This window comes from Semicossyphus pulcher, unplaced genomic scaffold (genome assembly GCF_022749685.1).
Source record: "Semicossyphus pulcher isolate SPU_LCO1_2020_fin unplaced genomic scaffold, fSemPul1.0.p SCAF_6, whole genome shotgun sequence".
NCBI classification, from domain to species: domain Eukaryota; kingdom Metazoa; phylum Chordata; class Actinopteri; order Labriformes; family Labridae; genus Semicossyphus; species Semicossyphus pulcher.
In genome coordinates this window covers 32,183,105-32,196,790 of record NW_027211737.1, presented here as the reverse complement: position 1 = coordinate 32,196,790, position 13,686 = coordinate 32,183,105, and the positions used below count along the sequence as shown (strand labels likewise).

At 40.3% G+C, this 13,686-nt stretch overlaps 1 protein-coding gene across 1 annotated transcript; it reads left to right on the top strand.

The window, feature by feature from the left end:
• The first annotated feature begins 459 nt into the window (after positions 1 to 459).
• slc2a8 (solute carrier family 2 member 8) lies at positions 460 to 12,971 on the top strand. Its single transcript, XM_069682980.1, has 10 exons — positions 460 to 845; positions 1,832 to 1,994; positions 2,635 to 2,841; positions 4,347 to 4,446; positions 7,648 to 7,859; positions 8,061 to 8,210; positions 8,679 to 8,787; positions 8,972 to 9,148; positions 9,926 to 10,071; positions 10,314 to 12,971. The coding sequence occupies exons 1-10, from the start codon at positions 751 to 753 to the stop codon at positions 10,458 to 10,460; spliced, it is 1,506 nt and encodes a 501-aa protein (XP_069539081.1). The 5' UTR covers positions 460 to 750; the 3' UTR covers positions 10,461 to 12,971.
• The last annotated feature ends 715 nt before the right edge of the window (positions 12,972 to 13,686 follow it).

Below are 13,686 nucleotides of genomic sequence, written 5' to 3'. Positions count from 1 at the left end.
CGTGCCTCTTCCGGTGCTGTTATAACATGTCAAATCGTGTTGTAACCTTATTTATTCAGTCTAAGGTTGGAACGGACGACTGCTGTTTAATGTGTTGTTGCGAAGATTGAAGAGCAGTATTATTTAAAGTGGCTTGATTCTGCTACCACAGTCACAACGTGTAATGTTATGGCTAATAGTAAACTGCTTTGCTACTAGCTTAGTTTGGGGATGAGTTATTCGTTAACGTTAGCTTTAGTTCAGTCTCTATGAGGTCAATGCAAAACTAGTTTGCTGTCAATCTGTCAGATGCACCTCTGCGGGTTACTGTAGAAGACACGACAATGTATTCGGTGAGTGGGACTGGCTATCCCTGTCCCAAAACCTACATGAAGGCTTTTATTCTGAAAACTCCTAAACGGGAAATAAGTGGCACACTACTTGCACACGATGATCAGCTGACTGAAATGTTGACAAAGCAGGCTGGCCGCCGGTGGAGGAAGCAAAAAACCCTCGCCAAACAGTTTTTGCGATGAGTAACGTTAAATAATCATATGTTAACAACTGGCCTATCTTTAATTCGGGGCTACCGATGAAACAGGAGACCGATAGACCTCTTTTATTCCTCCCTCGGTGGGCTGCACGGTTGCCAGTTAGTACTATAGCTTGCCTTGATTTTCTTCAGAGAGCTTTAGTCTCGTCCGACCTGTTATCCATGTAATAGGTGAGCCAAAGAGAGGGTAAACACCGGAACACATCACTGCTGTCAGTATGGACATCCAGAACGAGAGGAGAAGGCTGCTGGATGCTGAGGATGGAGATGAGGATCCTACTGGACTTATGTCTGAGCAGGAGGCTTATCTGAGGTCAGTTGACACACAACTGTATACAGATATGAGGTCAGTTTAGCTGCAACTGCAAATGTACTTTATAATCAACTTGAAGAGTAGCTACAACTGCTGCTAAAATAAATTTTTAAACTCTAAGGTGGATCGTTTAAGAACTATTAAAGAGGCTTTGCTTCTTAGCTCATTCACAGATAAGGACCTGCTTTCCAACACTTTGCTGTGCTATGGGTTGATTACATTATTTGTGTACTTTGTTAATCACTTCAAGGATCTATTTATTTTCAAACATGATAACTATTTACACAAATTAACCTGATCTATCAACATATGGCAGAGTTATTTTGAAGTAGTCTGCATAATGCATCCTTTACTATGCAGGTGTATTGTAATTGTTTAGTCTATAAAATATCCGATAGTGTTGCAAAATGTGAATAAAGGTGATGTCTTCAAATTGCTTGTTTTGTACTACCAACAGTCCAACAGCACGGGGCATTTAGTTGACGGTATTTAAAAAGTAAAGAGCAGTAAATCCTCACGTCAGAGGAGTCAGTTTGTTTGAAATCAGAATTGTTGTCAATGAATCAATTTATTGACTAAATGTTGGAGCAAAGCTTTGTTTTTTGCTGTTTTTTTTCCGATGCCATGTCGAAAGGATTTAAAGTCAGTGGTTCTGCCCTGGAAGAAGAGGAAACATCCAAAACCTGTTAGTTTACAGCCAGTGTTCACTCCCTGAATACTTTCCTGCCATATGATTAGTATTAAAACTGCTGCTACAGCTCCTGTTCATCAGAAACATGTGAATCAAAAAATAACCACAAACAAAATATTGAAGTTGAACAATAATAATTCTTACACAAAATAAGCAGTCTGCAGGTTATTCTTTAACTGAATCAAAATGCAAATAAACTTATATAAGCAGCGGAACTGTCCTTTGATCATGTTTAACACACTGACCTTTGACCTTTACGTGCTTCAGCGTGCCCTGTTCCTCTTTCTCTCCACAGTAAAGTGAAGAACAAAAACTTGTACCTGGCGACGTTTGCGTCCGTTCTGGGTCCCATGAGCTTCGGCTTCGTGTTGGGATACAGCTCTCCCGCCATCCCTGAACTCAGCAGGATCGCGGACCCTCGGCTGCGGCTGGACGATGTCCAGGCCTCCTGGTTTGGGGTACGATGGCAGCCATGATGATTTAATCTTGTCTCAAAGCACAACAGCTTTTGAAATGTTTGTTTTTCACTTATCAGCAGATTTATGTCATCACATGTTGTCCAAACACTGGCATTAAGTTCACTTGAGTTCACAAACAAGTTACAGAGAAGACGCCTCACCCAGTAAAGACACTAAATTGTATAAAAATGAAAGATTTGGTTACTTATGTCTGAAGCTGTATACAGATTATTTCCTGTAAAATTAAAGAAGTTATTTAAACCAAGAGTACATGTAGTGTGTGGGATGAAACAACAGAAGTCTGAGCCAACTTTTTACAACTTCTTTCATTCCGTCATGACGACTTTAAGGAGACTTCGTTTCACTCACATAAAAACTAAAGATGTTACGACTCCCAACATTTCAGTAAGAAACATCCAATCACATAACTTTAGCTTTAGCTACGTATGTGCTTCTATTCGGTCTTTTCATTTGTGTCTTTTCTGGTTTAATTTGTGAATGAATGAGCCGATTTCTACCTAAACCAACAAAGGCAATCATTAATCATAGTAGTTCTACATAACCTTGTGTATTACAATTAGTTTAATTTATTATAAAATGCAAATAAATGATCGAGGTTATTTCCTGTTGTTTGGTTCAGTCCATAGTGACGGTGGGAGCGGCGGCAGGCGGCCTGCTGGGCGGCTGGATGGTGGAGAAGATCGGCAGGAAGCTCAGCCTGATGTTCTGCTCGCTGCCGTTCGTCTTCGGTTTCACCATCATCATCGCAGCGCAGAACGTGTGGATGCTTTACATCGGCAGAGTGCTCACCGGCGTCGCCAGCGGGGTCACGTCGCTGGTTGTGCCGGTAAGAAGAACCAGTCTTTTTGCGTATTACTGGAGGGCTTATTTTCTTGCCTGTACGCCTGTTTCTCACCACGTTTTCATCAGTCCTATACTTTCTCTTCTTCCTGCTTTCTTTTGTTGATTTTTTTATTAGAGTGTTTTATTTATAGCCAACAATCTGATTTAAAGAAACTGCAAATCATAATGCACAAAGTCAAGTTGAAAAGTGGGGTCTGTATTTGTTTTCATCACAGCCCCTTTTTCCTTTTTTTATACCAGTAAAAAAATAAAATCTCTGAATGTAAACTATTGATTAAGAACTTCAAACACAACATGTGTTCGTACTTTGATTCCCTTCTGTGTGGCCACCAGCCGTAATGGACTGTACTTATGTAGCGCTTTTCTAGACCACTCAAAGCTGCTTTTACACTACATGTCACATTCACACGTTCACACACACATTCACACACTGATGGAAGAGGCTGCTACGTAAAGTGCCCAACTGTCAATCAGTTATCACATTCATACCCGTTGGCTGTGCCACCGGGAGCAATTGGGGGTTCAGTGTCTTGCCCAAGGACACTTGGACATGTAGCCTGAGGGAGCTGGGGATCGAACCTCCGACCTTCCGACTGAAAGACGACCGACTCTACCACTGAGATTAGCAATGGTTTTGAGTTAGCCGTTTGTGTCCTTGGTGAGATAACTTGAATATCCCGGTTCACGTGCAGTCTGCTCGGTCATCCTACTAGTAAAGGTCAACCTTTCTAACCCTAACCCTACTAGTAAAGGTCAACCTTTCTAACCCTAACCCTACTGCTAAAGGTCAACCTTTACTAGTATATTTGTGGTATATTAACAATCATATTGGCATATGTTTAAGTGTTTTAAAGCTTATATATTTATAAAATATTAAAATAATCACTAATCTATTGGCTTCTCCATCGCATGTGTTTGCTGTGCTTCTCCAATTGGATCATTTTTAATTGTATATTTTTGAGGTTTAGATATTTGGAAGGATAAAATGAGTAACTTGAACACATCATTGTGTTTATTGGTAACATGTGATGTGTATTTCTCTATGTAAAATAATTGTTTTAGTTTATGCACATCGAATGATTACTCGATTAATCAGGACAGTAAACAGCATATAGTAAAATTGATGACAGGAACAATGCAACAAACATATGCACATATCCTTTCCCACCTAATGCTTATGTTTATGTAACAGTTCATAGTAAGACACAGAATTATGCAGTGTAACAGCAGAGTGTAGCGTGAATGGTGCACGCTCTTTCTCATTGCTCTTATTGCTTAAGTTTTTATTTTGTTTTATTTCTATTGTGTATAATTTAAATATTTCTGCAGACGTAAAACATTAATGAATAAACATAACAGACTCTGTTTGGAAAGTCCCGTGTTTCTGAGCTCATTTATTGTAGAAGGAGAAGCTTGTCGATCACATGTCAGTCAATCACATGTCAGTCACTTTGTCACTTACTTATTTTCTCCTTTATCTTCATACAGCTGTACATCTCTGAGATGGCACACGAGCGGGTACGTGGGACGCTGGGCTCCTGTGTGCAGCTCATGGTGGTGCTTGGCATCATGGGAGTATATCTTGCAGGTACGTAATCTCAGCTTGAAGTGTCATGAAGTCTGACTCTGGTTTACACGAGCCTACTGAAGGTTTAAATCACCGTGAGAAATAAAAAAAACAAGGTTACTGTAACACAACAGTTTACAAGCTGTGAATCACTGACAGTTTTCCATGATGTAACTAACAGCATTAAAGTTATGACATACATCATCAGCTGCTAACCCGGCCTCTTCTCTCAGACTTGGCTATCCGTCTGAATTCTCTCTCTTCCTCCTTCACACTCGCTGTGACAGCAGAGTTTTGTTTAACGTTTTCTGTTTTAAACTCGGGATCAAAGGTTGTGAATATGAGACCATCATAACCCGGCCATCATGTCATGTGGTCATCCTCAGATATGATCAGAGTCCTGTGCTGCCTCCTCACTAGTCTCCTTGTGTGAAAATAGCTGCTTCCAGCTAATCTCGTTAGCCGCATGCCATTCACGTTCACTCAATAGACGCCGGTTGTCACATGAGGGGGGGTTGTTTCGTGTTAGAGGACACTGAATAAATATCTTTCCTGTCCTTTAATGTGCAACAAATGTGGGATTTATTCATTGATGTCATGCAAATGCATCAGGTGAAAGGTTGATTTGGGTTGTTTGGAACCCGGGACGTATTTCTACATGTTTTGGGATCTAAATGTTTGTAGGTACAACAAGCTCTGGCATTTCTCCAGTGGATTACTGGAACCTGCATCATTAAACAGGCTGCAACATATTCCTTGGGGGCAAATCGCAGAATCAAAGTAGAGTATGTCGACTAAACGTTCTTGTTTTTGCCACTAACAAGCTCAAAATGTGATTCTAATTGTCTGACAACATTACAGAAATGATCCCCGCAGAGGAAGTTAAAGAGGAAGATGATTTCTTTATGCACAAACAGCTGTTTTATCGCTGTTATTCAAAGCCACCAGACTCCATTGACAAAAACAGTCATTTTAGCTTGCAGAACACAGGAATTACTTGTCTACCGCTGCCTCTATTTGTTTGGATTTTTTGTGGAACTGTGTGATACACAACAAACAACACAATACCACAAACAGACTAACAGATCTTGGCATCACAGGAATACCAACTCCTGTGTTCAAAAGGTTTCCACTGCAAACAGATCATCTATTCCTGGAAGTGTTTATTTGTTTAAGGGCATTCTGGTTTTAAATCTTACATATTTTGGGGTCTTAAAGACTCAAAGGTATAAAGAGTTTTGAAATGGCTTATTGTACCAAGTTCTGAGATTTAAAATGAGATGTTAAATCAGTGTTTTTCTGAATGGAGTCTGGTGTGTTTGCAGAGAGCGATGTAACGTCTGTGTGTGGTTAAAACTATCATCTTCCTCTGTAACAAAAAGGTCTATCTCTGTAGGGATCCTTTCTGTCATGTTGTCACACACTTAGAATAACAATCTGAGCCTGTCAGTGGAAACAACAACAACTTTTAGTGGACGAACTCTGACCGGACACATTTCCTCATTACGTTACAGCCTTTGTTTCAAGGCTGCTGGATGAAGAAATTCCAAAAGTTCATGAGAACATGTAAACATTTAATGGCGCAGGTTCATCACACTGAATTTGAGGAAAAATAAAATATCTGAAAACTTTTGCAGAGTTAAAATGTTTCATGTTGTCATGTTTTATATAATCAAGCTTATACACACAAAATGTAACAGCTGCTCTTAAACACAGCTGACGTGACATGAGGAAACCTGGACTTTACAAGGCTCCAGTGTCCTGCAGCCTTCAGTCTGTCATGGGCAGAACAGCACCAACATGGTTAGAAGATCATTTTTAAAATGGGGACCAGAGGGCAAAGGAGATTCCTCTCAGCAGCTTAGTTCAGGACAGTTTAGTTTATCAGTCCTGTCTAACTTGCAGAAACGTTTCGGTCAAGTCAAGTTTCAAAGATCTAGTTGCATATACATTTCATTTCTGCAAGTCAGACAGTGTGCGGGAGTTTACATTTTTTAGTTTGACCTGTTCCTCTCCTATGCACCTGATTTTTCTACATATTTGTTATGTATATGTTTATAAGTCCTACCAAACTTCAAATGAGTAAAATCAGATAGTAGAAGCAGCGTAGGCAAATCTTTTTTATTATTCTGTATTAAATTGCTGTCATGAAACACATTCGATTCCAACAGCTCCAACAGGTTTTGCTTCAAAGTCTTGACAGAAATCTACCGGCAGCAAAAAATCGACCCTCATATCTTAAAGGAAGTGAAATTACAAAAAGTCAAGAACATTTATATCAGAGTTTTAACGTTTGTTACGTACGGGAATCAGAATTTCAAAGTTAGAGAAAAGAGAAATGTCATCATGTTAGAAGCTAAACTGAAAAGAGGAAACACAAAGAGACAAACGCTGCCAGAAGGTTTTTTTTATATTATTCCAAAACCACAAGCAGAGCAAAAGTTTCTGCAGCAGCAGCAACAACGTGACACAAAGAAGACGAGGATTGAAATAGAAAATCAGACGTTATAAATAGAGTTTGTTCACCGAGTTAAGAGGTTAACATTATTATACCTGCTCTTATTGTGAAGGCCGACAGGCGTATCCCTCATGAGTTCATGGTCTCAGTCTCCCGTTCCAACACAGCATGATGTTCTGTTAGTCAGTGATGCTCCCATTTAGAGTCACACAGAGCAGGAAGAGGGTTTAAAGTAGTAATAATAATAATAATAGCTTTATTCATGTAGAAACTTTAAAAACAAACATTTACAAAGTGCTTTGACAACTAAGCAAAGCAGAAAACAAGCAAATTGTAAAAACCAGCAAATCACAAAAACCAGCACAGCACAAACCCCAGAGTTTAGGGCTCAGGGCGGGGCTCAGGGCGGGGCTCAGGGCGGGGCTACCTGACAGGTCGCTACCTCTGCCACCTGTCAAACAGAATACAGGTGCAGCAGTTTGTTGCATCTTCTCTCCCTTTTAAGTCTGCTCGCCTCTGGCTCCAAAAAAGCAAGTTGGGTCTGTTTGTCTTAGTTTAACTTTTATTCAGGTTAGGTTCCTTACTGAAGAATATTTAGCCTGAGTTCAAATGTTTCAGGTCACACTTAATTCAGCAGTCTGCCTCTGTTCTGTCAGCATTGTATGGGTTCTTTTTACTGCATAATAATTTGATCACATATAGAGTCTAAGTATTCTTTTATTCTGAATAATGTCTCTTCTGATCCGTGTGAACTCGTCCTGCAGGTCTCTTCCTGGACTGGCGCTGGCTGGCGATCTGCAGCTCCATCCCTCCTACGCTGCTGATGGTCTGCATGTGCTTCATGCCGGAGACGCCCCGCTTTCTGCTGTCACAGGGAAAGAGGCGGGAGGCGGAGGAGGCGCTGCGCTTCCTGCGAGGGCCGGACGCTCCTGTGGAATGGGAGTGCGCCCGCATCGAGGACGCCTGTGATGAGCAGGTGGGTCTGTGGTTGTTGCACGACAGTGTCGGCCAATGAGAATGTGGTTTGTGATTGAGAAGGAGGTACTGCGTGATGTAAACACAGATGCTGCAGAAAGGAACTGACAAACAACTGGAAGATTTTTTTAACCCCTTCTTCAGTTTGTCAGCGAAGACCACAGTGTGACCTAATGACCTGGGTCTTCCTGTCGTCTTTCAGGGTTCCAGCTTCCAGATGTCCGACCTGAAGGACCCGGGGGTCTACAAGCCTCTGGTGATCGGCATCATGCTGATGTTGTTTCAGCAGATGACGGGGATCAATGCCATCATGTTCTACGCTGAGACCATATTTGAACAGGCACATTTCAAGGTGAGGGGGGCTTTAGTTTGTGCACTCACCTTCTCTTACAAATACTCTAAACAACTACTGAGAAGAACCGTCAGTGTGTTTGTGTTCTCCGATTCTATCAGCTGCTCTTGTTTACGTCCTCTTGCAAAGTGCTTTCATGTAACTTTGGTTAAAATGTGGATTTCTTACTGAGTGCTCAGCAAAGTGTCTGCATTCATTTAAATCCTAATTGGCTTGTTTTTACAAAAATATTGAAAAAAACAAAAACTTTTTATTTTAAAGGATAAAAAACATAATTTTATAAATAATAAAATGTAATGAATCCACCAATGAAGTTAAATCTGCTGTTTTCATTACTCAACTACCAGTCAGTTATTTTACTTCTGGAAAAGAACATTTCAAACACAAATCCCACACAGCGTTACACTTACATAACACTCTTGTTGAATCTTGTTGAAAGGATGGATGTGATTGTTTTGTTGTTGTCAGGAGAGCGACCTGGCCTCAGTGATCGTGGGTCTGATTCAGGTCGTCTTTACAGCAGTGGCAGCGCTGATCATGGACAGAGCAGGGAGGAAGATCCTGCTCATCATCTCTGGTGATCTGATTTCTCTCTCCTATAATTTCATCACCTCTCTGCTGTTTCTCTCTTTAATAAAAGCTTAAAATTCTAATGCAAAAGGTTCGATTGAAGGCCACGGCTTTAATCCAGGTTCAGTTTAAGTTCAGCTCTCACTTTAGCACCGGACTGTGAGCTCTGTGTTTTCTGTTTACAAATCAAGGTGTCGCCATGTCCATCAGCACAACAGCGTTCGGGGTTTACTTCTATCTGGTGTCACAGCAGCACAGCATCACCGCAGCCAACAACCACTTTCTGGACATCCAGAGCAAGGCTGGCTCTGAGCCCCACCTGGACCTGGCCTGGCTCGCTCTGGCCAGCATGGCTGTGTTCATCACAGGTGAGATCCTGCAGGGTCACATACAGAGACAGACATATACTTAAACCTATTCCCGATACATCTGTTTCTTGTTCTTTATTTTGTTTGAGGGAAATGTTTTATGTCATATGTAACATGTTCAGTCTCGTATGTGCACGTAAAGAAGACTAAGAACTGGTATAAGAAAGTGGAGACAGCCTCTGAAGGTCCCCTGTGGTTTTTGGACTGACCTTTTAAAAGCCTTGAATTCGGGATTTCGCGCATCCATCCATCCAGCCACAAGTTAACGAGAGGGTAGCGCTGAGGATGAGCTAGTGGCAAACTAGACTAAAAAGGCAACGAGAGATTGTTGAGCGTTATAGACCCGCTGCTACACAAGCCCATATCTTCAGTGGTGGATGGGTGGAGGGTGAGTGACTGAAGTCGTCACTGCAGCCCGCCGTCTTTTCTCTGCTAAAATCCAACAACAATAACTCCCATGCGCCGGCCGCCTCAGATAAATTGATGTACGGTAAACACTGAACAAGCTAACAGGCCAGGCATGGTGAGCACAGACACAGATAGCTGCTGAGTGCTAACATATAAATAGAATAACAGTATAATGTGACTGAGCTGATAATGTTTGAAAGTGCATCGCTAATTCAAAGAGCTAAATTTGGGAGTCATCTTTAAAGCTTCTCAGTGAAGTCAGTGAAACCTCAGAGCAGCGAGGCTGGTGATGGTGATGGTGATTGTAGAAGCAGGTGTCGCCTGGTCTCTGTGTTCTCCTCAGACATATCAAACTGTTGTTGTGCTCAGGTTTTGCTCTCGGTTGGGGTCCCATCCCGTGGCTTGTGATGTCTGAGATTTTCCCCGTCAAAGTGAGAGGAGTCGCTAGCGCGGTCTGTGTCCTCACCAACTGGAGCATGGCCTTCATCGTCACCAAAACCTTCCAGGACATGATGGTGAGTGCACGAGGGCTTCGGTTACGTGTCAATAGTTTTATTCACGGGAGAATAGACGTGGTTTTCTCTCGATCAGGTTGTGGGTGTTACTTTAGAAGCATGTTTTTTTAATCAAAAATCCAGCATATAGTTTAAATAAGTGAGCATTGAATGCGGTGTTTGTGACCATAAACTCATTAGTAAAATATGTACTGGCCTCTACAACATGGCTGAGATGTTGATGTCTTTATGACCTCCTCCAGGACTTTCTCACCAGCGCTGGAACCTTCTGGCTGTTCGCCTGTATGTGCCTCCTCAACGTCATCTTCACCATCGCCTTCATCCCAGAAACGAAGGGGAAGACTCTGGAGCAGATCGAGGCCACTTTCAGAGGGATGTCAGGACCATGAGGGGCCCCTCCCCACCGACTGTAAGGAACCAGCACGCATCGAAAAACTGAAAAATCTCAGACCTCATTTGTCTGAACGGACGGGTCCTCAGGACGCTGTGCGGGAATGTTTAAGACCTTCGTTAAGCCTGAGATGAAGCTGATTGAAACACTTTCTTTTTCGCCATTTACAGAAATAGCCCGACTCTATACATCACGCATTCCTGAAGGTCATAGTTTTTAGCTGTTGTTCAACTGTGTCAGAGAGCTGTTGATTCCATAGACTGTATACAAGAGCTGGATGTAGCCACCTTGACGTCCCCCATTGGTTTGCGGGCTGCCGATTTGAGGCTTTAAGTTGCCACCTTTTTTTTGAGCCAGAAGTGAACGACCACCCCGTCGCCCAACCTAAAGCACACCTGCTCTATTTTGTATTTTACTTCTGAGGTTTTACTCCAACCTAAGAACTCATCATCTTATAGAAATATGTCCCAGCAGTCAGTTATTATAAGAGGAGAAACTTGAGCTGAAAGAATGGAGAGATGATGTCTACGACCGGATGTTAGATGCAGATGTGTGTTTATCGAGTTTTATAAAATCTAAACCTTCATCAGTTGGAAGTCGGTGGGTTCAGGGATCACATTACGGCTGATACATCCGCCTGCTTTGCTCTCCATACGGACGTTTTTCTGCATATAACAAAAGCCGCTATCCGACAATCTAGTCCTAAATTCCCGTCCTTTGCCCAAAGATCCTTTATTCATATGCAGATGTCTTTTTAAAGAGATTTATGTGACTCTCAATGGGAGCATCAGTGACTAAACGAACATCATGCTGTGTTGAAGAAGACTTGACACTACAGATTTATAGGAAAATGTTTACTGAGGGAATACACCAGGAGAGGAGGAGGACCATTTTCTCATAGACGTCTGAACAATCAGACTTCTGAAACCAGTGTCGCCGCCCCCTGCTGGCCATTAGTAAGACTGCAGGTTTGAGGCTTTTCCCTTTTGAAAGCAAGAGGCTACGTCCACTTTTCATTTCCAGTATTTATGGATGATTCGCATTGATTGGAGGATTTGGTTTATGTGGCTGTTGTAGTTTTTCTTTAAAGGTGTTTCTACTGTTGTGTTCCTCACATATCAATGAGCTCTGACTAAACTGACAACTCGTCGTAGATCTTCTGTTTCTGTAGGAGCTCTGACGTCCGCCCTTCAATATTTAAATTGTTTTAAATCAGGCATTTAAAAACAGTTTTTGTGGGTTGTAACCTTAATTTGTATGTTATGTTTAGAAATAATATATCTTACAGTAAGAATCAGTGAATCCCAGTAGGCAGTTTAGTGCTGCTGAATGATGGCACCCTGCATGCTGCTACCTGCAGTCAAACAAGTGAACACTGCCCCTGCAGGTCTCTGTAGTCCACCTCTAAGGCTACACATTCAGGTCAACTTGATTCTTCGGTTCAGGCTTAAACTTTTACAGAAAAACTATAAAACTGAGAAACAAATGAATATTTACTACATAACACCAGAGTTAATACACTTTTTCTTACTGTGAAGCATCAGGATGTTAAAGTGTATACTCATCTCAAGTGTCATTGGTTTGTTTGTATTTTATTCAAAGAGGAACAAACATTGGTAAGCTCAAATTAATGTTCTGTATTTTAAAGTGTACTGTGTTTTACTGTGGAAAAAATGTCCATACATGTTCCTTAAACCTTGGTTATCTTAGAAGGTGAAGTCTGTCTGTAACAGTTTCGTGCACGAATCAGAAATACTGTCTGGATTTTTGTTACTTTTTTCCACAGTATTTCTGTCTGAAAAAGACGGTACCATGCTACAGAAGAGTGAAGGGTTCATAGAGACTCCCTGAGGCTATACTTGTGTTTACCTAGTTTGACATAATGTAAATGCATCAGGATTATTTTCTCTTTATGGTAAGAAATAATGTATTTTTCCTGGTCATTGCTGTTTACTCTGACTGTGCTGACTGTTAAGTTAAATAATACAGTATTTTATGTGAAAATGACTGAAGAGAACTAGGGCCACATGTGAAAAAAAACACAAAATTCTGGATTTAAATTCTGAAAAAAAAGCAAAAACCAAAAAAAAATTTGAATTTACTTTTAATACTTTTTTGCAGAAGAAAAAAAAAAACAGGAACAAATATTTTTCCCTGTATTCTCAGAATTCTGATTTTAAACTCAGGACTGTAAAACTTTTTTAAACATCTATCAGAATATTTTTTTTTTTTTAAATCAACTGTAAACTCTCTTACAGAAAAATGATATTGTAGTGTTTTGTAATTTCCTTTTGGGATATTCTCATAAAGGAAATGTTTGTTGTGATATTGAATTTCATTCTCAGAGGAAACAGATTGTCCAACTTTTCACTAATTTTTTTTGTAGGATTTCGTCTTTCTTCTTTCTTTACTCATGCATCTCTCTATGGGAATAAATATTTGTCTGTTTTTACTGTTTGTTTGCACTGAGCTGGATGAAGCTATGAAATAAAGAAATCATCACACTCTTCTCACCTCTCCTCTCTCATTGTTAAAGTTTCTCAACTTTGAATTTAAGTTTAAGTTAATTATCTTAGTATAAAACGAAATCGCTCTATAGCCTGAACTCTTTCTGTAAATAAAATCACCATGTTGTTTTAAACATCCTGTTTTCTGCAGTATTGATTCAAGTTTGTACAGCTTTATTATTATATATAACAGCCCCATGTCAAATATTAACATGTAAAAATCAGCGAAGAAAGATATGGAAAAAGTCATTCATCAATGCAAGACAAATTATGTTCATTCTATTTAACTTGGTATCCAGACGTTGAATGGACCTAAAACACAATTTTTGCAGTTTTGGTTGAGAGTGAAAGGTGTATAGAAAACGATTCTATACATTTAATCACTCTCGAAGAACGCACGTTTTTTTTTATCTGAGGAAATATTTTAAATCAGTACCTCCGAATCGGTTAAACTCATTTAACATCATTTGAAAGAACTACTGCCAGCTTCCTACTTTTCTTGACAGTTTAAATTTCGGAGTTTGCGCACTAAACATATTTAACATTTCAAAATAAAAGCCGTTTATAGTCATTTCATTTCAATATATGTCACTTACGTGACATATATTGTTCTGAAGCTTAATTAGCTACTGTAGAAAGAGAATCAAGATATTTTTGAAAACTGTATCGATAACATTTTTGAAAAATATGCAATATTATTTTCCTGTCGAATTATTG